A 26473-nucleotide genomic window follows, 5' to 3' on the forward strand; every position below is an offset into this window, starting at 1 on the left:
AGCCGTAACAGAAAATGACTTCCGGTTTTTGGCACTGCCTCCAACCATGACCTTGCTCTTGGCAATTCCAGCATGCGAAGAGACTTGAACTTGCTACCTAGCCAGAAGTTGTGTTCCGCTGTCCGCTTCAGCTGCGTGTGCCGTCCCTCTTCCACCGTCTCAGAAGTTTCGACCACCAATCGCGTTAATTGAAGGTGATTGCTCGCCCTCACTATCACTGTAGTCTGCTGATATCTGGTTTACTGGTCTACGAAAATGATGATCTCCAGGCTGCTGTTGGAATTGAGGATCAGCAGCGTCAATCCGATGATTTAGCCGGATCAGCTGCTGGAGATCTTCTACCTCCACACTGTCCCACACTACCTCAAACTTGCGACACTTTGAAAGTGGCCGAGACAACAAACGATCCAACTTCTCAATCTCCGAAACGAACGCGATGAAGGACTCTCCCCTGAGCTGCTTCCTTTCATGGATCTTAGACCTTATACCCTGGTCCATGTTCGGGTTTCCGAATCTGTACGTAATCGAGGTTTCAAAGTTATCCCACGTTACTAACTCATCTATAAAAGTAAAAAACCAGTCCGAAGCTGGTCCCTCTAGCAACATGTGGATATCCCTTAATAAGATTTCCTTCGAAATCCCTTCGCGCTCTGCCAACTTCTTGGTTTTATACAGAAAATTTTCGACAGACCCGGATCTCTGCTCACCGCGGTGAATCTTAATTTCCACTTCTCGATGCGGCTCTGATACAGTTGTCTGTGGTTTGGTCCTACTCCATGTGGTCTGACGCGATAACAGTTGTCATAATCCGAGCTAGAATGATCCTCTGCTTCAACCCTCGGATCCCTACCTCTTCGGTTATTCTGTTGGATGTTCCCTGTCGTCCCATGATACCATCTGGAGGCCGAGTATGGTTGCCGTGCTGCTCTTCCCATGCTGGGTTGAAGGAATACTTCATCGTCGCTACTCGTCTCTCGATCGTTGGCCCGGTGCCCAGGTGAGTTACGCTGGGCCCGACGGATATCCGAATCTGGTGCACCTATGAGAAGCCCTAGTTGCCGGGATGTTGGCTTCAATGTATTTTATGATTTTGCTGCTTCTGCTGTTATTTTATCCGGTTCAACAGTTGACGTCTGATTCCATATTTCTGCTGAACTGTGGCTGCTTACTCCTTCTGTTTCTTTGTTACAGGACCATCGAAAGTTATTAAAAGACTTCACTATTCCATTTACTTCCACTATAATCACTTTGCGTCAACAAATACGTATTTCGTTTTCTGCTTCAAAACTTCTTCGGTTTTGTTATCAACGTCTAGAAAACGAAATACGTATCTGTTGATACAAATTAATAATAGTGGACGTAAATGGAATAATGAATAGCCCTGTAACATTTCCCCTAAGACGCTCAATAATAATTAATCATCGAATATTGTTGATTTTCTTTGCTACGGATATCGCCAGTCTATGGTTCAAAAGTAACCTTATGTTGGGAATATTTGTTTCAGTCTGTGTATACTTGCTTCCGGACAACTTCAGAATGTACACTCGAAATAAATATATGCTAACCGCGTTTTCCTGGTCGACCCTAGGTTTGTTTATGTTGCAGGTCATAATTGATTAGTACAAGCTCCGTATCCTCTCTGTACAAATTTTTAATCTGAAATAGATTACTTTTCAAAGCTAGCTTAGTAGAAACTTTGCAAATATAAAAAATGATTTGTTTGCATCTTATTACAGGCTTGGAATATTTTTTACATTAAAAAAAGTACTAGATTGACATCATTCATCATTTTTAATTATCGCACAGTATCGCAAACGTTGGCCATTTTATCAAGCCGTCTGGAAGATTCAAGCATGGTTGTAGCAATAAGAACTGAATTTACTCAAATATAATTTTCAAGAAACTTCACTTATTTCGATGTTTTCTTTTATATTTCAACATTTATATTATTTTCTAAGCTTTTTTTCAGTCTTTCCGATATCGATAAATCTCTAATATCCTTCTTTCCATTATTTCAGATTTTGAAGAATACTTCGACACACTGGAACCGATTTCGGTCAAAAAGTCCATCGTTAGCCTCGACAACCAGGAGCTGGAGTTTGTTCCCGGTCAGCGGGGTACCAGTTTGCTCCGAATCGACGGGTATTGCTATACGAAAAACAACGTTTCGCACAACTCGACCTACTGGTTGTGTCGCACTCGAGTGGACCGTCGCCCCTGTAATGCCCGGCTCGTCACTACACTGAAAAGCAATGGACTGTACCGCATATTGATAACGAATCCGGTGCACATTCACGAACCGACTAAGCATCCTCCGGCAGCGGTGAGGGCCTACCCAAGGAGTACGAGGAACAAGCCGGCGAAACCCATAGTGGAGCATGTTTATTCCTTTTCGTTGGACTCGGAATAAATTGTGCAGAAGTGTGAGTTGTGTTTATACATTGGCAGTAGGGCTTGAATTGAAATTATTTCATTGAAAATAATTGATTCTAACAATACTAATATAGGTTGTGAATAAAATAATATTTCCAACAGCGAATACACATTTTTAGTGTTATTCATTAAAGTTTTATGACGCTGCATTATTTTTAATGTTTTTTAAATTTATATTCTTTTTAATTTTGTTTATAATTTTATTCATTTCAGCATACACGAATCCATGTCCAAAACGTGCGATAGATCTACAATGGAAAGAGTGGCAAACTGTGAACCAGTTTAGGTATATAAGGAACCGGAGAGGAAATTTGAATCTGATCTACCAGGGCTACGAGTATCTGAAAAGGCGCGTCAACGAACACTCTGTCATGTGGGAATGCAGCAAGAAGAGAACCTGCAAGGCACGCGTTTTCACCCGCAATGACAATCAGATAAAGATGAGCCAGTTTTCGCACAGCCATCCTTACCCGACACTGGGATATGAGGAAATAATAGTAAGGTGCGATCAGCCCCGGTCGATTGCTGTCAAGGATGAACCCTTAGAGATAGATTCTGCGGACGAAAATGTGTTGTAGTGAGGAATTTTGAAATTTAGTTTTTAGTTTCCGTATGAATAAAATACAAAAAAAATAGTCAAAACTATTATCATTTACCATTGTTAATCATCTTATTATTCATTTCAGTACCTAATATATTTAGAGATGTTTTCTTACAAGTGTCCCAGTAACACAGAGGAAAGTAACTTTTGCGGTGGATTCATTGGTAAAGCATGCGGGGTTCCATCACGCAAAATTGTGATTATTCTAACCCACAATAACTTTTTCCATTATTATTTACTATTCTTCTTGCGGGTGATTCACAATTAACGGTATTTTTCCTACGGGCGTCTCACCAACGCAGAGGAGGAAACTCTTACACAATAAAGTAAAAAACGGAGATACATACATTCGGGAGTCTCACTTCGCAGAATTGCAGTCATTATTGTTCACAAGAACACTACTCTTCTTGCGGGCGTGACACCAACGCATAAGAGTAAACTGTTTCAAAATTCAAAGGCGATATATTCGGGCGTCTTACTTCGAGCCTTTTTGTTCTGGGTTCTGTCGTTGTGAATGAGTTCTTTGAACAAGAGTTTGTCCATGGGCGTGTTATGTGTCTCATTTTTATTAACTGCATTTCAACATCTACTGCACGTATTTCCCTCAATTACAAAAGGATCTCAATTAGGTTGTTGAAAGTTGAATTTTAAAGTCTTATCAATATTTGTCAAAGGCATACCATGCAAAATGTTGATCTCCGTGGTGTACAACGACAGTCAAAATTCACGGAGCATATTTTTTTCAAGCAATTCATTCATTTTATATTTTCTTACATTTTAAACTGCAGGGCTGGATTTTATTTTCAGTCAACGAGGCCATCCTTTACTCGTTGTCGACAACTACTTGTATCGCAAAAACAGAGAAAATTATTGGCGCTGTATACGGTGAGTTACTATTCAATATCACTATCAAATGATTATTATAATTACTCTAAAACGTATATTTATAGTGGCACCAAAAACAAATGTCGCAGCCGGTTGGTTGCCAAACCGGGCCAGATTCCTACCCGAATCGGGAACCACACGCACGGACCAGAAACGCAGAAAATTAACTGGGGTCGCACGGTGATAGAAAATGTGAAGTGCCAAGAGCAGGATGCTTTTCGGATCCGAGAGCCGCACTGCAAAGCTAGATATGTGATACTTCCAAGAAAGGATTGAATGTTGCATAATTTCGTGTTATAATTATTTCCTCATGTGCCTTGAGCGACAGTGATCAGGATTCGTTCGCAATTGATAATTTTCAAAACAATTCTCTCAAAATCGCTGCCAGTCAAATAGATAAACCTTTCACAACTTTTTACGCGTGCTAAGTGAATTGATCAAAACTTAACCCCTTCTGAAAGAAGCTGATAAAACGCTTCGGTTCCATTTTTTATCGTTGAAGACGCGCTTATTTTGCAAAGCTGGGTAAACCAAAAAAAATCACATAATCAGCACAGATGGCCCCCTCATAAGCAATAAACACAACTAACATTTTTGTTTCCTGATGTAAATAACGTATTTTTTAAGAATTGATTGAATATTACTATTCACAACATACGGATAGTTGTAATAACCTATTATTCTAATTGATGACCAATTTTGTATCATTACATATTTGAGAAGAACCAAGTCGGTTAAAAATAATTTGTAAGCGAAAACATAAGCTGAACGAATGTGTTATAAATCTCTTGATCTAATACCGAAATCTATTCTTTATCTAATTTGAAGTTATATTTAAAATATAATTAAGAAGGTCGCGTCTCCGACTTATTGATAAAAACCTATTTCAACTAATAGTATTGTCTACGTTCCAGGAATTTATTTAGCGAATCGAACCTAGTTTGCCCAGCTTTTATCATCAATGGTACTAAATACCTAATTATGTTGGAGAATGACGAACCCACAGCTATCCCTCTTTACCTCTGGACCCACAGCTCGGATATAGCAGCACAAGGATTCGTCGTGGTTGGAGATATTGTATTGCCCAATGTTTGAAAATTATTTTTATTGTTTGGACAACTGGATAGTACCGTGGACGTCACCAAAGCATGGAAATCTTTATGGAAGAGAAGGATTTCCTTCCATTTTTTTCCGTATTATAAGGCGTTTATAATTGCCTTTTTTGCCAGTCTGCCACTGAGAAAAGACTGAATTTCGTCTAAATTGTTAACAGCGCTCGAATAAATTCCTAAAATTGAAAGTAATTGATTACTTAATCATTTAAATAAAAACTTGAATCTCACTGACTAACATCCTATCATTATACTTGCAGTATCGATCACGGCCTGCCCGCCGTCCGAAGTGCCGCAGTACGTGCTTAGTAAATGCGGAACCATCCAGATACGTCACCGGGGCCATCTGTTCAATCGGCACGTGCAGCGCGACGATATCATCTACTGGCGCTGTTCGCAGTTCTGCGTGTACAAGTGTCGCGCCCGGCTGAAGTCCGTCCTGGAAACGTTTTCCATACTGAACGAGGAACACAATCATCCGGTGGTGGCCTCACCCCGCGCGTACGGATCTTTGAAACGGTTGAAGCAGAAACTAGCGAAAGATTAATCAAGAGTGCTCCGTGTGGAGTCTAATCTAGTACTTCAGTTTAATTGGAACCAACACAATTATAGTGCTATTCACAACAATCCAAATGATTTCAGATCTTTATGATCGGCAAGTGGGTACGTGTAGAGGAAGGAACAAGCTAACAATAGGGCATTTAAGTTTTGTCAAAATTAAGGAAAGTGCACATGGAACGTAAAGGACATGCGCTAGAGCAAACAAATCGAAAGGACGTACGATTATGGGTCGCGAAAGTTCTAGTACTACAATGTTGTTGTTACTCAAAATGCATTTTATTTTGAATTGAAAAGTTTTCTGCTTATCACGATTTTGAGTTCAGGGTCGTTTGCCTTAATGCGGTCTGACCGAATAGTTGTAAATAATTTCCTTAATCTTCTTCTTCTTCATTGGCATTACATCCCCCACTGGGACATTGCCGCCTCGCAGCTTAGTGTTCATTGAGCACTTCCCCAGTTATTAACTGCGAGGTTTCTAAGCCAAGTAACCATTTCTGCATTTGCATATCATGAGGCTAACACGACGATACTTTTATGCCCAGGGAAGTCGAGACAATTTCCAATCCGAAAATTGTCTAGACTGGCACCGGAAATCGAACCCAACCACCCTCAGCATGATCTTGCTTTGTAACCGCGCGTCTTACCGCACGGCTAAGGAGGGCCCCTGGGTAGTGTGTGGTAAGAAGAGATGTGATAGGTGAAAAGTGAGAGGCGACCATGAGTAATGTGAATAGTTCGAAGTTAGTAAAGCTAAATTAGAAGTAAGGGATGATAATAGGAAAGTGAGAAACGTGACTTGAAAAATGAGTGATTAGAAGTGAAACAGAAGCAAGGAGGAAGAATGAATAGTGAAGAAAAAAAGCACAAAGTAATAAGAAATAATAAGAAAGAAGCAAGACGGGTGCATGAAGATGAAAAAAGAAGAAAATAAAATGAAAAAGGAAGAAAGAATGATAAAAAGAAAAGGAACAAGGAAATCTAAAGAAGAAAGAAGGAATGCGGAAAAAAGGTAGAAGAACGAATTTTTCTCTTCGCACTTCTCATTTTTCTCTTCGCACTTCTAATTTTTTTCTTCGCACTTCTCATTTTTCTCTTCGCACTTCTCATTTCTCTCTTTGCACTTCTCATTTTTCTCTTCGCACTTCACATTTTTCTCTTCGCACTTCTTATTTTTCTCTTCGAACTTCTCATTTTTCTCTTCGCATTTCTCTCTCTCTCTCTCTCTCTCTCTCTCTCTCTCTCTCTCTCTCTCTCTCTCTCTCTCTACCATTTTTACATTCGTATATCCTGAGGCTTGCACGCAGGGACGGGAATGGTTGACATTTCTTTTTACCATTCCTTCTTCTATGCAAAAAAATAAAAACAAAACCACGGCAGCCACAGCAGCAGCCACGCCAAGCAGACGACAGTCAGCACATGCTTTTACCATTTTCTCTCCCCCACAATTAATGTTTTCGTACAATAATTTCACAGCGTATAACCGTTTTTGGTGGGAAATATTCATTTCATTACTACTTGCTTGATTTAGAGACAAGAACGAATAAATCAGTACCTACGGATAGCACTCCTTCTAGGCTTTGCGCCACAGGTAATTGAACTCGATTCTGCACTGTTTGCGCTGCGCACGAGCCGAAACAAAAAATCTCACGCAAATGTTGACCGCGCGCCGGCACGAATCTAACGTAGCAGCAAGCAAACAGTTTGCTTCATCGGAAAAATAAATGTCACGATGTCGCGTACATTTTTTTTAGCAAACTGTTTCGGCTTGTTTGGCGCAAGAAATTTGACTGAAAAAAAGATAAACATTCGCATAATCAATGTGTTTTAATGTACATTTCCCAACACTGCTTGCACGACTTTCCTGCTCTGGGAAGCCGATAAAATTTCCAATCCGAAAATTGCCTAGACCGGCACCGGAAACCGAACCCAGCCACCTTCAGCATGGTCTTGCTTTATAGCCGCGCGTCTTACCGCACGGCTAAGGAGGGCCCCAATTTCTCATTTTTAACTACTTGCAATTTGAGGGATACGTTTTCAACTATTTAGTCAAACAGCATTCAGGTAAATGCCACTCATTTCCAACCGAACCAATCTAGTACTATTATGTTGATGCATTGCATTCAAAATGCGGTTTTTGAGTTGTACATAGAATAATTAATTTTAAATATCAGTCTAGGAAAATATTAATTAGATTACTACTTTTAAAAATTAGAAGTGGAAATCCAATAAATTTTCAATTTTACCATATTTGATTCACTCAATTCAGAGCATTTTTTCCATATTCTGCCGCCTCCAACTGTCTTAACAAATGATAACAAACAATTTGAAAAGATGCGTACTCCAATTCTGGGCTGTACATGTTAAACAACTGGTGCCAGATGGTGAACATTAACGCTAGAACCCAAGAGAAGATTCGTGTTCTACATATAATCACCTCATTGTAAAGTATAAAATGTGGTACAACAGGACAAGATAACAAATGTGTGATTATTCTTATATTTTTGATACATTATTCTTTAATTTGCAGATCGAACGTTCAGAGCTCATCCTATCAGCATTAGGTGATCGCTTTCCGGTCTGTATGTATGGTACTCTTTATATCTGTATCAAATGGTTGATATGCCACTGTACCGAACATGCACATACTGTATTGAAATAAACTTGCAACAGAAGCAGCTCAACGCAATCAAGCTGCATGGTGAAGATTCGCACCGAAGCATGCAACAAGCATCCCCAAACTGGATGGAAAGGGTTACGAATTAAATGCGATTGATTTAAACCTAAATATGAGTTTCATTTCATTAGTTATCATAGACGATTTTCATTTTTAACAACTCGTAAAATTGTTTTAAATCGACAGGCTCGTCCGATCTAGTACTACCGGGAATCTATGCGGGCGTTTGGTACAATGCGAATCTGGAGTTCGTCGAGAATCGCCGTGGCAGTTTCAGTTTGAAGTACAAGGGCTATATGTTTACCCTCGAACGCCGGCATAATAATACGGTAAATTGGGTCTGCAACAAGAGTCGCAGTCCATCGTTACGCTGCCCGGCTCGGTGCGTTACCCAGGGCCCCCAAATGATTAAATTCAGCAAAAGGAAACATAATCATGATATATTTTATGATGTTTAAGAAAATATATGAACTTTCAATAACTTTTTTTTTCATTGCATGCTGCATCAGAACGTAGAACGATTTTTTAAAAACATGCTAATTTATTTCTTTGCATTTTTTTTCTATTTTTAGGACGAAAAAAAAAGAAAGAAAGAAAAAGATTTCTGGTTTCTTACTTCTGTTATCTCACTTGTTACTTCTGATTTTTTTTCTCAGGTTTCACTTTTCATTCATTACTCACTTCCTACCTGTCACTCATTATTTTCAATTTTTCACTACTCGGCCTTTATTTCTCAATTCTCACTTCTCACCTTTCACTCCTTATTTTTTGATTCTCACTTCTTATTTCTCAATTCTCACTTCTAATTTCTCAGATCTCACATCTCGTTTTTCACTTGGGACTTCTCACTTCTGACTAATCAATTTTCTCTCTCTCTACCCTTATTTGTGAATTGTCACGATTATCTGTTTCTTATGTGAGGTGAGAACTGAGAAACATCTCATTCCTCACTTCTAATTTCACACTTAGCAATCCCTTCTATTTACTTCTTATTTTTCACTTTTCACTATTTGCAATTCAAGGGAAATTTTTTCAATTATTTTTTTAAACGGCATTCAGGCAATGGAAAGGGCTACGAATTAAATGCGATTGATATAAATCTAATTATGAGTTTCATTTCATTAGTTATCATAGACGATTTTCATTTTTAACAACTCGCAAATTTGTTCTAAATCGACAGGCTCGTCCGATCTAGTACTACCGGGAATCTATGCGGGCGTTTGGTACAATGCGAATCTGGAGTTCGTCGAGAATCGCCGTGGCAGCTTCAGTTTGAAGTACAAGGGATATATGTTTACCCTCGAACGCCGGCATAATAATACGGTAAATTGGGTCTGCAACAAGAGTGGAAGTCCATCGTTACGCTGCCCGGCTCGGTGCGTTACCCAGGGCCCCCAAATGATCAAATTCAGCAAAAGGAAACATAATCATGATAAATTTTATGATGATTAAGAAAATATATGAACTTTCAATAAATAGTGATCCTGAATTAAAAAAAAACAGATTAACAAAGATAGAAAAATATGTATTTTTTTTCATTGCATGCTGCATCAGAATGTAGAATGGTTTGTTAAATGCGTTCTAATTTATTTCTCTCCATTTTTCTTTCTTTCTATTTTTAGGACGTTCCCATAGGATGTCAGTTCGTAAATTCTCGTATGGCGAACAATATGAACTGATTCACAATCGTAAGGGTGGGCAAAATCTGCGCTATCAAGGCTATACCTATCGTAAGAAGACGCAGTATGCGAACACGTTGAACTGGGTTTGCGCAAATCCCAACTATAATCGGTTCGTCGGCTATCGAGGCACACAACCTGGCACGTGTAGAGCCCGGTGCGTTACTAACAATGGGGGTGGCATAAGGCTGAGCAAGAAGGGCCATAATCATCCTCCATTGTTCGAATTCGTCGAAGAAGGGGGTATCAAACAGTGCGTAGATAGTGATGGGGAGTACTTATCCGAAGATGATCTGTAATGAATTAATGATAGGTACACGATACACGAATATACTTAATGATACTCAACAATATTGCCGAAAAGTTGTCGTTTTTACAATATGTCAACTTATTCGGAAATTCTAGTACTTCAATTCACCTTTGTATACTAAATAATATTAGTTTTTTTGTTTTTTTTTCAACCAAATACAGAAACAACTGCTGAGAATGTAGCCATTTTTACCAGAACCATGCGGGGCAAGCAACAGCTGCTGTACCTCGGTCAGCCGTTCGTTTTTGAGAAACTGGTGGTCATAAAGAACTCCACACCGAAGAAAATCTGGCGCTGCAACCAGTGGTGGAACCAAAAATGTCGCGCCCGAGTATTCACCATTGGCAGCGAAATTACCCCGCTGAACCGCTTCCATACGCACTCGGAAATAGTGAAGCGAAAGCAGAGGGAGGCGAGGAAGAAATCTACCGTAATATCCAGTGCTTTCGGCAACCAATCTAGTACGCCGATAAAGAAATCAACTACTGAATATGTGGTGAAAATTGATGTGTAAAAAAAAGTATTGATTTATTAGAATAATTTATTTGGATACACTTCAAATTGATTTCGGAGCAGAGTCAGAAGCCAACCGACTTGAGTTTTGAGTTAATGAGTTGGCGATTTCTCTGTAGTCGGAACACTTGATCAACCCGTTTTCAAGCACTTTTTCAATCATTTTTCATATAAAAGCTTTTTTTATTAAGTGGAAATATAAAATAAGAAATCTCCGGATAGCTGTCGGAAAACAATTTTCAAAATATAGACACAAAGATAAATTTTTGTAATACGTGATAATTCTTGTTTTGCTTTGACATATAACAAAAATGATTATGACTTTCTTCCCCATGAACTTAAATTGGGTCATGGGTAATAAAGTCATGATTGCATCCAGCGAAAGAACAGAAAAAATACTCTATATGTGAACGCGTTGTGATGACATTTAGGCGAACAGAGAAATGACACGCATTGACGCATCGTCCTAAATTTGAATAACATAAGGACAATAATGTTGAGGAATTTGCTGCGCGTTTTTGTTCGTTTCCGGATGTGTGCTCAGAATGTGAGCGACTGATTTGCCATAGTTGGAATTAACAGCATAATAGTTTAAGATTTAGAAGAACGGTAAATGATACATTTTTTTTTCTAGTAGTGTGCAGATCCAGAAGTCGATGAAGTCCTCAACCAAAGACTAATTCCTCAACTGTTGTAACATCCGTATAATCGATCGGCAGCGGTGCGTGGTAGCCAAGCGCTATACGGGGCGCTGAGGGACGGCGCGAATGTCTAGCAGAGAAAGCAGCTAAGGAGAGTCAATTTAGTGGAGCAATCATTTGACGACGAATATCGTTTATGCAAATGACCGGATAAATCTTTACTGAACTGTTACTAAATTCGTTGTTTGGTGTCCACACCAAAAAAAGGTTTGTCCTGGCCATCAGTGCCCAAAACTATTCCAAAATTCATGTTTTATTCGACCGTTTGTAGCGTGGTTCCATGAAAAATTATTTACTTCGTATTGATGAGATTCTTCCAACTTAATCTTCACAATTGAATAATTTATAAAACTAAATATTATTTATGGATTTTTGTCTAATTTCCGGCATAACATGCGTAGGGCTGCATTGATTAATTGACATTTATTACAAGAAGCAACATGGTCATAGTTTTTTTTTAGTTCTAGTTAACAGAGAAAATGGAAATAATAGGCGTGTGCAGATTAAAACTAATTCTGCGCTGACTATTTAATGATGATTGGATGGAGAAATGCGACAATTTCCAGGTAGGCAGACGATACCGAATTGGAAGAATGAAAAGATTTTCTCCGGCATAGTGTCTTCAGGCGAAGTGAACAAGTTTGGGATTCGAGTTTTATTTCCCATAATTAGAAGAATAAGGAGACGTTCGGTTGATATTCAGTATGGTGCACTTTTTGAAAATTGTCAAACATAAACTTCTGGTTTTCTAAATTGCAAGCATAATTAGTTTCTGTACAGTTTGCTGGAAATTCGTCCAAGTGCCCAAGTATTGAATCAAAATTGTCGAAATTCTATTTTTGCGTATCTGTGCGGAAAATAAATCATTTTTTTTACAAAACAGCTACTTTTAAGAAGAATAAAATGCGACTATCAATCTTCAAGATTCTGCAAAGCGATAACTTCTGAAACATGTTCAGCACCACGAAAGGAACTGACTGTTCTTTAGCAGAAATCTGGTGCCCACAGTAATGTAGTCAGTTTTGAGATCATCTAAAATCATGGTGTTCGATACCCGTATCTGATGGTTCTGGGAGTACGAGTTTACGCGTGATCAATGGGTGCTCAAGGTGGGTTGAGTGACATTGAATGACTATACTGCCGTTATACGCATATTTGTCCCATGTTTGCTGGGATTTCCTATGTACATGGGACAGTTATGCGTAGAACGGCAGTATAGCGTCACCTAGAGGTAAAATAGTCTATGGAAATAATTTTCTCATATGCTTAGTTCATTTTTTTTATAAGTGTCATGTTCGTTGAGCACCCACTTAGACTTGACGAATCTGGTTGATATTATTAGAGTAGCTTCTGTGAACAGAAAATTTCCCTTTCAGGGAGTATCAGCCTCCAATCAACATTGCTTATAAGCATATGGTGTCAGACCAAATTGAATGACGCTTGGCCGAATAAATGAGAAACAAAATTCCTTAGATTGCGAGTAGTGAAAAGTAAGAAATGATTAGTGTGAATGGCGAAGTGTGAAGTGAGATATAAGGAATGAGAAGTGAGAAGTTGAAAATTCGAAAAGTGAGAAGTTAGGAGTGAAAAGTGTGATGTGAAATATGAGAAGTGAGAAATTAGAATTGAGAAGGGGAAAATTAATCCTTTTCTTTCCTTTTTCTTTTTTCTTCCTTTCGTCTACTTCCTGATTCCTACTTACTTCTTCCTTCTTTTTTCTTCAACATTTCTGCCTTCTTCCATCTTCCTGATCCCTTCTTCGTTTTTAGTTCTTGCTTCTATCTATTTTGTTTTCTTCTTCTTTCTTCATTTTTCATTCTTCTGTTCTTCTTCCTCTCTTTTCTTTCTCATTTCTCACTTCTCAAGTATCGCTTTTTACTTTCCAATTATCCTCTCTCTTGTCACCTCTCGCTTCTTGTTTCTCACTTTTCACCTATCCTGTTTCACTTCTCACAACTCACTTCCCTTTTCTCATTTTTTTATTTATTTCATACATTAAATCCCCACTTCTCGCTTCTCACTTTTCACTATTCACTTCTCGTCTTGAACATTTCAATTTCCAATACTCACATCTCACTACTCTGTACTTAGTTCTCAATTCTCGATACTCACTATTTATTTTTCACAAACTAACCCTCACTGTCTGGCAGTTATGTTATGGAAGAGAGTTGTAATGTCCGTTTTCCAGTCAGATTTAATCCGGGAGGCAGAAAGTGCTAGCTCTATTGCAGCTCCCGTGACCCATTTAAGAATGCCTGACATTTCATGTCCACTCCAAGGTCACTATCACTAACAATAAATCCCGTCTGATTTTGCTACCGTTCATAAAATGGATATCATAATCAAACTTCTAGATTCAAAATAATTTATCTTGAATAGTTCTTTTTTACCATTTTCCAATCTTTTATCAAGACCTAATTTGAATATTGAGCCAAAATTGCAGAAGACTGCGTTTGATCGGCAGCGTGATCAAAAATCTTCAAAAACCCCTCCACGTAACGTATCCAATATGTGCAAAACACCTAGTAATGATAGTGACTTTCTCGCTTTTCTAAGGAACTGTTCACAAATTACGTAACGCTTTAGGGGAAATAAGGAATTCAGACCAAGGGTAACGATCCGTACACAAACAAAAATAAACCTTCTATAAGATACGAGAGGGAGGGTAACGTTTTTTATATGGAAGGTTTAATTAGTTTGTATGAATCGTAACGCACGGCCTGACCCCCTCCCTCTCCTTCCAGCATTACGTAATTTGTGAACATCCTCAATATTTATATGAAAAAAATAATTATTTCACCAACGGTGGTCCATGTATGGATTAAAACACCAGTTCTATATTCAAATGGTGCTGGAAAATCCTTGTGTTTAGGGAGCATCCGTAAATTACGTAACGCTTAGAAGGGGGAGGGGGTTTCCTGAAGAGTAACAATCCATAAAAAAATAAGATACCTCATACAAAAAGTTTGACATAGGGGAAGGGGGGATTGCAAATGGCCATTTTTGCGTTACGTAATTAATGGATCTTCCCTAATGATGAAATGAATATTTTCATTTTCAAAAGAATCACTCGGTGGCCAAGGTGATCCATACACAACGATTCATGCTTAACGATAAAATTTAGAAGTTTTCATTTTTGGGATCGTTCAGACTTCCCGGAGGACCACACGGTGGTTAGAGGAGTGCGCCGTCGCCGCCGACAGTTTATGGCAATCCCGTTGAAACACCAGAAAAAAGTGAAAAAAGCTATTTTTCTTGAAAATTCCATACAATTTTTCTTGAAAAAACGAAAAAGCTTTTTGTAAAACTAAGAACTTTTATTGGAAATTCAGAAGAATTTCCTTAGATATCTCGAAAATAGGGGAACGGTTCGGCACTTCATCCCATAGATCCTATTTCCATCCCACCAAAAACAAAGCAATGAAAAGGAATTTGGTTTGTTTCTTATTTTTGTGATTTTTTTCACCTGTGAGCACGCGTGTTAGCAAAAAGAAGCGAAGAGATTAGTGCTGTATTTCTTTGTTTTGCGATGAGATGGAAAACTGAACAGTTCCCCTACTACCGTTGATTCTAAGTAAGGGAAGATTCATTAAATACGTAACGCAAAATTTGGTCATTTTCAACCCCTCCTCCCCCTATGTCACACTTTTTGTATGAAGCATCTGGATTTTTGTATGGGTCGTCACATTTGAAGCAACCCCCCTAAGCGTTACGTAATTTATGGATGTTTCCTAAATTTCCTTAAAAATTTGGAAGATCTTTTTGTGGAATTTAAAAGAAAGGAAGACAGGATCACCGTCTTTGACCAGAGGTCGCACAGACTGAAAACTTAACACTTAGCATTAGGGACGTTCCGATACTTCAAAATATCGATATTTGATTCGATACGATAATCGAATCAAAGTATCGATATCACCGATATATTGGAATGAAAATATCGATATATCGAAAAATCATATGATATTTCAAAAATGAGAAAATTTAGAATATGTATATTTATTGTGGTTATTCAATTCCTATCGTATTACCGTATTACCACTTCACAATAATTATTAGAAATGACTTATCTATTAATTGATCCAATCTGTTTCAAGAGTGTACCAGTCCAAAAATTATCGGCGGCGTCGTACATCATAGTTTTAACTATTTTCCGTTCGCTCGTATTTCTCCACAGGTTATTCTAATTCTTGACAACCGAGAATTCAAGAACCGAGAATTTCAAATAAAAATCAGAATTTTCATAAGATAATGCATTTAAATATTCTTAACTAAGAAGGAGACTCTCTAAGACATTCACGGGAAATTATCTTTTTGTTTCACATGGAATTTCCTTGAATTTCAGCAGGAAATTCTCATGAAGTTCTCACGGGCCTTCTTCAAAATTTACGCAAAAAGTTTCATAAGAAAAAAAAAATAAAATTTTCATCCGAAAACCCGTAGAAATATTTAAAGGAAATTCTCTTTAACTCCTACGGGGCATTATTTTTAAGGAAATTTTCATATATTTTCCAATTCTTCTGAATTCCCATTTCCACAAATCACTACATAATTCCTAAAGCTAATTTATCTAATTTATTATTGGAACACGTCAAATATATGATTGAGTTCGCATAAGAATTCAAGGATCAGCGGCATGACAGATGTTGCACAACTGCGCGTCAATGCAAAATGTCGAGTTGCCAAACCATTTGTGATGGCAGCGCAAACCTCGACCTCATACCACCTGCGCTACCAAGAAAAATCATCTGAATCATTAAAAAATCGGCATTTCAGATCCAATTTGAAGTATTTTCTTTCACAAAACACAATGCAATTGTTATTATGTCCTGATTCAATATATCGATATCGAAAGCAAACATATCGATATGACCGATATATTGAAAGCAAAATATCGATACAAAAATATCGGATATCGAAACAAAAATATCGATATTCCGATATATCGGAAGTATCGGAACGTCCCTACTTAGCATAAGACAATAGAAAGGACCGCTTCACGAAATGTTTTCTCCTTGCTAGGGCGGGAATCAAACTCACACTCCATTGAACTTTTTTACGCTCCCTTCAACCATTTTCAATGTACTCAATAGATTTTTTTATGCTGAATTCAGATACATATTCAGATTTTCTGTTAGACGTCCAGTTTTTGAGATGAAAGGATTTGAATTCACAAAAGTACGTATTTTCATAGAAATTTGGTTTCTCTCCTCTGCAAAGCTGAATTTCTGCTCCTCACTTTGAGAATGAACTTTGAAATAAGTAGAATGGGCCTTGTAGAATGCATGTGGATTGTTGAATTTAATTTGGCACGTACATTTGTTGTGAAAAACGGAATTTAATTCCCAAAAGTATTACGGAGAAAAAGAAAAATTTGGATAGCTTCGCGGAAATAACGCGCAGAGGGAAATCCCCGCATAGAACAAATCACACATAGTGTGCGTTGAATGGATATAACAACAAATCTGCTGCCGTGAAGTTCAATGATTTGACGTACACAGATATGAAAAGATTAAATAATAATCAGTACCTGGCGGAGGAGTCAACTAACCCGAAACTTTTCTTTTGAGGTGCCGATGTACGCGTCGGTTTTAACGTGTGGTATACTAGAAATACTACAATAAGAGATCGGCGATGTTTCCAATCGAACCGTCAAAAGCGGTTCCAATTCGACTTGTTTACATTTTGCATCCATAAGAAGCAAGCAAAAAGTTCAAGTGCTGCCAGTCTTATTTTTACGATATCATGCATTTTCATACGTTGCCATTTCGACAGTTTTTCACTCCGCCGGTCTCTGGTTATAGGGTTGCTATGGTATACCTCAGTTCGTATCGGTTAGTTTTATAGGCGGCTCATTGAGCTGGGCCTACAACCTATCGCCGAGTTGGGTCTCACCCAACACCAAGACTTGGGCTAGCGTACTTTAAGCGGTACACGGTCTCTTTAGTAGAAACTACTTGTGGATACAATGTAGGTTTTTAATTAATTGAACCGTGCTCATTTTCAAATGCAATCCCATCCTAAACAATCCCCACAACTTGCAGTGACCAGAGGACGGTTTGTCAGGCACTTGAACATAGTTCCCGCTGTCCCGAAAACTCCCAAACATTAAATATAACTGAATTTCCCTTTTCTATTCTGCAAGGCATCGTTTTTTCTCCAGTAAAATATTTTTATTTTAAATTTGTTCATTTAGGCGTAGAATGTTTTAGGATGAAATGTCATAAGTATAAACATAAACAAAACATTGCAAATTTCACAATAGGTGCCTTTGATCATTTTCCAGGAAAATATTCATTGGAGGCGCTTTGAATTATACTGTATTCCAAATTTTTCTTGCAATGCGTAATACGTATTTTCATAGAAGTTTGCTTTCTCTGCTCTGCAAAGCTGAATTTTAGCTTCTCATTTTGGAAATAAAGTTTGAATATCCTAGAATAGTAAACGTTTTTTTTGTGTCTTTATTAAGGAGCCTTTCAGCCCGAGTTTGGCTCATCTCCGAATAGTAAACGTCTTTTTCGGCCAAATTATCAGTTCGGCCGTATGATCTCGTCGCTTTCAGCAAAATGACATTTTTGACCAAACCGTTTTCGACCTTATGTCACCTTGTCCGGCCAAGCAGCATTTCAGCTCTGCAAAGCTGAATTTCAGCTTCTCACTTTGAAAATAAAGTTTGAATATCGTAGAGTAGGCCTTGCAGAATGCATATGGTTTGTTGAATTTAATTTGTCACGTACATTTGTTGCGATAAACGGAATTTAATTCACAAGGATACGTATTTTCATAGAAATTTGTTTTCTCTCCACTGCAAAGCTTATTTCCGGCTCCTTGTAAATTAAATTCCGTTTTTCACACCAAACGTACGTGCCAAATTCAATCCAACAAACCATATGCATTCTGCAAGGCCTACTCTACGATATTCAAACTTTATTTTCAAAGTGAGAAGCTGAAATTCAGCTTTGCAGAGCTGAAATGCTGCTTGGCCGGACAAGGTGACATAAGGTCGAAAACGGTTTGGTCAAAAATGTAATTTAGCTGAAAGCGACGAGATCATACGGCCGAACTGATATTTTGGCCGAAAAAGACGTTTACTCCGATAGCTCATTTGTTCAAAAATGGCGTTTGGCCGAACGGGTCGACGTGTTTCGCCATATAATCCGATCAGCCGAATAACATTTTCGACCAAATTGCCCTTCCTGCTAAACTACCGTTTCGGTCAAATGGAATTTTTGACGACAAGGCCTATTCGACCAAATGACCTGTTAGAGCATATGACTTTTTCAGCCAAATGATTAGTTTGGTCGTACCGTCAAACCGCTTTTCACATAATAACCCTATTGAACAAATAGAATTCGGCTAGATAGCTTTCGGCTTGACGTATTATTCGGCCAAGTGGTATTCGGTCAAATGGGCGTCCACCATCCACCACCAAATCCACCGAATGATTTTCAACCAAACGACCCTTCGTATTTTGCCAGTGGAGATATATCAGCTTCCACACTGATATTCTTCCCTCCCCCTTCATACGGGAGCTTGGCAGAAGGAAGGTCGTGTGATATGTGCCATCACAAATATTGCCCTCCGCTCGCTTTCAAATCGACTTCTATAAAAACATTCTTCATGCCTGCCGTATCCTAACAATTCTATACAACAAATGGCTCGATTATCCGGAGGGTTCGATTATCCGGAATGAATTTTTTTTCAACACTCCGGATAATCGAGTACGGCCTGTATTTCCAAAAGGTGTATTTCTGATGGAACTGGAACTCGAACACATCTCACTTCTCAGAGCTCACATATCACTTCTCAGAGCTCACATCTCACTTATCAGAACTCACATCTATCTTATCAGAGCTCACATCTCACTTATCAAAGCTCACATCTCAATTCTCAGAACTCACATCTCACTTCTAAGAGCTCACATCTCATTTCTCATTTTTCACTTCGCACTTCTGACCTCAGACTTTACTCTCTCTCTCTCCTTTTGAGAATCATCTCATTCCTCACTTCTCACTTCACACTTTGCAATTTCCTCTATTCATTTTTTATATCTCCCTTTTCACTGCTTGCAATTTGAGGAAAAAAATCTATTTAGTCAAACGGCATTCAGGAAAATGGTCTGCCACTAATTATCAATCGAACCAATCTAGTACTACTATGTTGTTGCATTGCACACAAAATGCATTTTTAATATAACAGTTTTTTCTTAATTGTGAACATTGAGTTGAGCATGAGCATGAGCATTATGACCGCACAATTCGTAGTTGCTACTCCGTGATTGACTAGAACTTGCGAAATTGTACAGAGAACACAATAAATGGGGCTTGAGACTAGCAACCCATTCTCAATGTACACGTTTCGGGAGCTCAAATATCTTAAGTCAATAACGGCGCCGGCCACGTCCTTACGGTCATATAGGAAGGGAAGGATTGTTAGTCCGACTCTCGTTGCTACTAGAGACCGAGTATACCTCTGCATCTCCACGATTGTCTTGGGATGGATATCGTTTTAGTTACAAAGGATAATTTTTTTTTTCAAAAAACTCATATTTTTATGCCTCCAACTATCTTAAGAATTGATAACAAACAATTTGAAAAGATGCGTAATCCAATGCTGGGCTGTAAATGTTAAAGTAACTGGTGTCAGATGGTGAACATTGACGCTAGAACCCAAGAAAAGATTCGTGTTCTATAAAAAATCACCACATTGCAAAGTGTAAAATGTGGTACAACATAGAAAGAAAACAAATGTGTTGGGATATTTCTGATACATTATTCTTTAATTTGCAGATCGAACGTTAAGAGGTCATCCACAGTCCATACTGACTATCAACATTAGAGATCGCTTTTCAGTCTGATGGCCGTTGTATAGTGAACATGCACAGACTGTTCAGTCTGTATGTATGGTACTCTTTCATTCTGTATCCAATAATTGATGGCCGTTGTATAGTGGACATGCTCAGACTGTATTGGCATCCAGAAGCTACACACTTGATCAATGAATTCAATTTGCAACAAAAGCAGCTCAACGCAATCAATCTGCATGGTGAAGATTCTCACCGAAGCATGCAACAAGCATCCCTAAATTGCATGGAAAGGGGAATTAAATGCGATTGATTTAAATCTAAATATGAGTTTCATTTCATTAGTTATCATAGTCGATTCTCATTTTTAACAACCTGTATTTTTTTTAATTCGGCAGACTCGTCCGATCTAGTACTACCGGGAATCTATGCGGGCGTTTGGTACAAGGCGAATCTGGAGTTCGTCGAAAATCGCCGTGGCAGCTTCAGTTTGAAGTACCAGGGATATATGTTTACCCTCGAACGCCGGCATAATAATACGGTAAATTGGGTCTGCAACAAGAGTGGCAATCCATCGTTACGCTGCCCGGCTCGGTGCGTTACCCAGGGCCCCCAAATGATTAAATTCAGCAAAAGAAAACATAATCATGATATATTTTATGATGTTTAAGAAAATATATAAAGTATCAATAACTTTTTTTTCATTGGATGCTGCATCATAATGTAGAACGGTTTTGTTAAATGCGTTCTAATTTCTTTCTTTCTATTTTTAGGACATTTCTATAGAATGTCATGAATTCTCGTATGACGAACAATAAGAACTGATCCACAATCGTAGGAAGGATGGGCAATCTGCGATATCGTAAGAAGACGCAGTATGCGAACACGTTGAACTGGGTTTGCGCAAATCCCAACTATAATCGGTTCGTCGGCTATCGAGGCAAACAAACGTGTAGAGCCCGGTGCGCTACTAACAATGAGGGTGGCATAAGGCTGAGCAAGAAGGGCCATAATCATCCTCCATTGTTCGAATTCCAAAATCCGATATTGCGTAAACCTTTCATTAGCTTATCATATGACATCATGAAGTCCTATATCTTGGGAAAATTTTCATGTGTGGGCTCATTAAAATTTTGCATAAAGGATTTTTTTCCATACATTTTATTTGCACTCTAGTGGCCAGTTAGTGCAACGGTTCTTAAAATGTCTTCATAGTCCGATTGAAACCATCTAAATGTCGTATCGATATGTCAATTGATTGTAGATTCTAAAGAGCGTGAAAACTTACTAATTGATGTCAAAAAATTGCTTGCGCCTAGAATAGCATTCGTCTTCAGTCGCAACTCCTCTATTCGCTCACTTAAAAAAAAATATGACGCTGAAAATTTTACTTTCCGTACTGGTCAGAAGTTTTCCGTAAATGGTTCCAGTTATATTTCAATTGGCAAAGTTATGTTAATTTGAACTTGTTAATATCATCTCTAATTCAAATGAAATCCTATTTGTAGATCTTCGTCCGTTTCCTGAGGACACGCAATTGGCCACCTATTCAGTGACACCAACAAAATCTCCTTCGACGCTTCTCACTATGATACATACGTGTTTTATTTCAAAGTTGAATAAACTCATGGGACGGCTCCCAATTCCAAGCGATTCGTAATGATAATAGCTGAAGTTATTATCATAATTGAATGTCGTAACGAAATCTTATCAACGAAAAGGAAACTAATGCAAACCTTTTTTTTTTCACAGCACCAATACCCGAGGCACAGTTCGTCATAAGCACCAAGGGATCACCGCAGCTGTGCATCGATGGATTCACATTTACTCGGCACATCGTGAAGGAAGACACCATCTATTGGCGGTGCACGCAATTTCGAGCCTTACGGTATGTAGTTTAACTCAACCTGAACAGCAAACACTCTAAAGAACACGTTGTTTCCTGTATAGCTGTCCGGCGCGCCACCGTCAGCGACGAACTACCGGAGTGTTGGAAGTTGTTTGGGCAAAGCACAACCATGGCATAATGAAGCGCAGAAAACGTGGCATACTGCGTGACATTCTACTCCAGCGTAAACAGGAAAATCAGCAAGCGGTGTTTTCCGATGTGAAATATGGATCCGGGAGTAATGTTCCGGAGGAAGATTTTCCTGCCGATTACCTAGAACTCGAAGATTTTAATGTTGAATCAAAATAAAAAAGTGCATTCGTACCATATTTATTATATCAGAAGTCTAAAATAAGTCATTTTTATTAACTTATTTTATGTACTACTACTAACATACATGCCAGATTTATGTTTAATCATTTCCAAATGACAAATATTGCATTTCTTATTTGAGATTTTTTTTCTAAAATTTTGTAATTAATTATTAGCTACTTCTGTTTGTCATTCTGTTTCAGTGGTATGTGTATAAATAACTTTCAAATGTTCTAATGCTAGAAATGATTTTCAAACTTTTCTCACTTTACGCTGATTTCATCAGAATTAAAGGTTCATTTCACCTCCCATAGTAGGTGATCAATCAGTATCATCCTTATTTAACATAATATTTGATTATATTTTCATTAACTTAGGTAAGTTAAGATTTTTTCACAGGTTCTATTAAACCTGCATGAATTACAGTATTTTTAATTTAAACTAAATACAATGTGATAAATTACCTTTCATTTTTTCAGATACCTTGACATACGACAGAAGAAATCCCGAACCACCGGCAAAGCAAGACGAATGTGAAACTGATGACGACAATCAACGGTACATGTTCATCGTCAGCCGCCGGGGAGGCATTCTTCTGGTGCACGACAATCACATCTATCGGTCCAACATGCGACGTCAGGGACCTCAGAAGAATATACTCTACTGGGAATGCATCCGTAACCGGTCGGGGAAATGTCGCGGGCGACTCAAAAGCGAGGGAAACTGTCTCTACGTTTCCAATACATATGGTACGAATGGAATGATGAATTGTAGTACCAGATCAACTGAATTGCTGTTTATTTTCAGTGTCTCATAATCATCGTGAAGACGTGGATCGAATCAAGTGTGCTGAAGACGGTGGAACGATCACATATCGCACGTTTTTCTCAATATTTAAATAACTCCTGAAAAATTGTAATCTGGTACTACGTTATCATCTCCTATTATTCGGTACGACTGAGACGACAGTCACTACGAGTTGATAGAAAGTTATTATGTAGCCTTTCAGCCCAAGGCTGGGGAAGCAATAATGTTTCCTCAAAACAAGTCGATGTCGTGTTCCATCAACTATTAAGTTATCGTGTAGTTTGCATTATTTTGAATAATTCATCTACTATTAGCGGAGAGAAATATCAAATAGACATGTGCGTCTAAATTAATAATCTCTCTACTGCCGGAAGTGCTTTAATTTGATTGGTAGTGTTCAAAACAATATTTCTTAAATTTTGGCTCCAATAAAACAGTTTAAAACTTCTGTTTGTCAAACTTTTTTTTGTGAGGTGTGAAACAATAAGTTTAAAATGATTTGAATCAAAATACCAACAACATATTTTTCTCGGTACATTCATGAATTTATGATTTAAGTAAAGGTTGCTCATCCACGGTTTTTAATATTTTTTTTTCATTTCATCTCTCATGCTGGGTGTTCCATCACAATCACTCTCCTCACGTACCATACTATTTTATTATATTTGCATTATCTTGGGTAGTAATGACTTTTTAACAGGTCTAACTTTACCTGCGGGAAGTATAATATTTTTCAGTTTAAATTAAATTTTTTTAGATCCTTTTAAATACGACGTCAAAGCGTACAAACCACCTGCAGAGCACGATGGATATAAAACTGATGACGACAATCAACGGTACATGTTCATCCTCAGTCGCAGGGGAGGCTTTCTACTGGTGCACGACTATCACATCTATCGGTCTAACATGAATCGTCAGGGACCTCAGAAGAACATACTCTACTGGGAATGCATCCGTAACCGCACGGGGAAATGTAACCGTAGACTCAAAAGCGAGGGAAACAGTCTCTATGTTCGCAATACTACATATGGTATGAGTGAAATGTTGCTTTGTAGTAATAGATCAACTGAATTGCAATTTATTTTCAGTGCCCCAAAATCATCGTGAAGACGTGGATCGAATCAAGTGTGCTGTAGAAGATGGAGCGTTTACATATCGCACGTTTTTCTCGATTTTTAAATAACTCTGAATTTATAAAAAATGTAATCTGGTACTACGTTTTCATCTACCATGATTCAGAACGACTGCTTAATTAGCTTTATCAGTTGACAATCTTTCTACTGTTGAACATATTTCTAATTTAATTAGTATACCATTTTGTGATTATTATTTTTTTTTATAAAAAATGAACTGGAATCCCTGAGTGAAATATAATCTAATCATTGTTATGTTTTTATACTGCGAATAAAAGTAGGATTGACTCATAGTTTCATTGACGCTAAAGGTCTTAATCGACTTAAACCCACCAGTGTAAAAAAAGAACTGAGTGTAGCCTAAATCTAGTACCACATTGATTAACATACATATTGTTTTATAGTCTAATCAGACATAAAACTATATTTCTTGATAAACAGAATCTTGTCTAAGATATGTCGTTTCATATCAAGGCTGTTAGATCCTTTGAATACTGCGTTTTTGAATCAGTTTTGCACAACATGTAAAAGATTTAATTCGAAAAATGTATTGAAGGTAACCACTTGCCTTCCGTGGGGTGTAACCCACGACCCTCAGTACATTTCAGAAGCTAAATTTAGAAATGTGTTGTATGGTGAGCTTATGGTGTTTTTCTCTACAACTCTGTCTAATAAATAATATCAAGTGCTGCGCTTAATTGTTCCATGTTACCTTTGATGAAAACTTGTCAAACTCGAGTAAATTTGTCCCACTGAAAAAATTAACTTATCATTATTATATGAAACATATAATATTGTCATATCCATTCGATTCACAATCAAGTGGAACAAATTGACGCTAGTTTTGTTTAGTGCGTTCAAATAACGAACTTAGGCAGAGTTGTCAAAAAAGCTAAAGCACTACAACGCATTTCGAAAAATGACCGCGTCTGATATTCTTCTTACGCCAACATATTTCCAAATTGTCTTCCCTACAGATTCGTCACTGGATTTCTCCGAGCGCGCCGTCTACAAGTACACATCTCGAGGAACGCAGCGCTTGTTGTGCGACGGCTTCTACTACAGTAAAAACAAATCCTACGAATCCAGGGGCCGGGTGAACTGGAAGTGTCAACTCTACCGACATCTGCGCTGCAAAGCCAGAGCAGTTACCAAGTACATCAATGGGTATGACTACGTTCAGGTCACCAACAATGAGCACAACCATGGCAGTGATGTTATGAGGGACAAAGTGTAGAGAAGATTCAAATTAAGGGTAAATTGTCTGTTTATGTAATTTAACTAGATTTAATTGGACGTCTCAAATTTGCATTAGAAAAGTTGGAAAACCGTCGCTATACAAATGATTTGATTAGTTGTGTTACATGCCAGCAAAATAAAATTATTGAAAAAAAGCAATTCGTGGCACTGAACCAATAAAACAATCTGTGAAGAAAACACATTTTTTTAATACGATTATATTTTTAGGATACGAATCCGATTCATTTGGCATTCGTGAGGGACCTGCAAACAAATCCATTTCACCGTAAGGTCCGAACAGTTGGTTATCAAACTGGGAACCATCCGAAGAAACTTGAATTTTTGTATCAACCAAGCAACATCGACATCATCGACAAGGATGGATAACGAATTAGAGAGGGAGGGAATGCAATCGTTGTAGCATTTATTTGTAGGTTTTCAATTGTTGTGAAATAATAAAATAGAAATCAATTCACAATGAAAAACCAGGTGTTATTTTCAATTTCTTCAATATTTTTTGCGTAACCAAATTAAAATTAATCGAATTTTTGCAGTCAACAGGAAGAAAGGAACATCGCAGTTGATGATCGATTCTCACTGCTTCAGTCGGCAACGGGTTCGGCAACGCACCATTAGATGGCGATGTGTGCACTTCAAAGCACTTCGGTGAGTGTAATTCCAAAACTTTGTATTGGTTACAAGCAGGAGCTGATGCTACTGTTGTAAATTTGTTTCCACAATTGCAGATGTATGGCGAGAGCCACAACAGACCGCAAAAATAATGGGCAAATAATTGCCCTTGACAGTGAGCACAACCATGAAGTC

At 38.1% G+C, this 26473-nt stretch overlaps 1 protein-coding gene across 9 annotated transcripts in view; it reads left to right on the plus strand.

Annotated features, from left to right (window-relative positions):
• LOC134221154 (modifier of mdg4-like) overlaps positions 1 to 25807 on the plus strand; it is a 143221-nt gene extending 117414 nt beyond the window's left edge. The window contains exons 5-6 of one of the 9 annotated variants that reach the window (XM_062700426.1): positions 22949 to 23218; positions 23277 to 23728. In XM_062700426.1, the coding sequence (XP_062556410.1) occupies positions 22949 to 23218; positions 23277 to 23371 (365 nt within the window). In that variant the 3' untranslated portion in view covers positions 23372 to 23728. Of the gene's footprint in view, positions 1 to 2018; positions 2540 to 3822; positions 3920 to 3984; positions 4689 to 5291; positions 5942 to 8452; positions 8740 to 9888; positions 10259 to 10416; positions 11052 to 22021; positions 22158 to 22219; positions 22482 to 22948; positions 23219 to 23276; positions 23729 to 25386 lie in introns of those variants that run through there. The other 8 variants (XM_062700418.1, XM_062700532.1, XM_062700613.1 and 5 more) reach the window with 8 other exon arrangements.
• The last annotated feature ends 666 nt before the right edge of the window (positions 25808 to 26473 follow it).

Source organism: Armigeres subalbatus, chromosome 1 (assembly GCF_024139115.2).
Source record: "Armigeres subalbatus isolate Guangzhou_Male chromosome 1, GZ_Asu_2, whole genome shotgun sequence".
NCBI classification, from domain to species: domain Eukaryota; kingdom Metazoa; phylum Arthropoda; class Insecta; order Diptera; family Culicidae; genus Armigeres; species Armigeres subalbatus.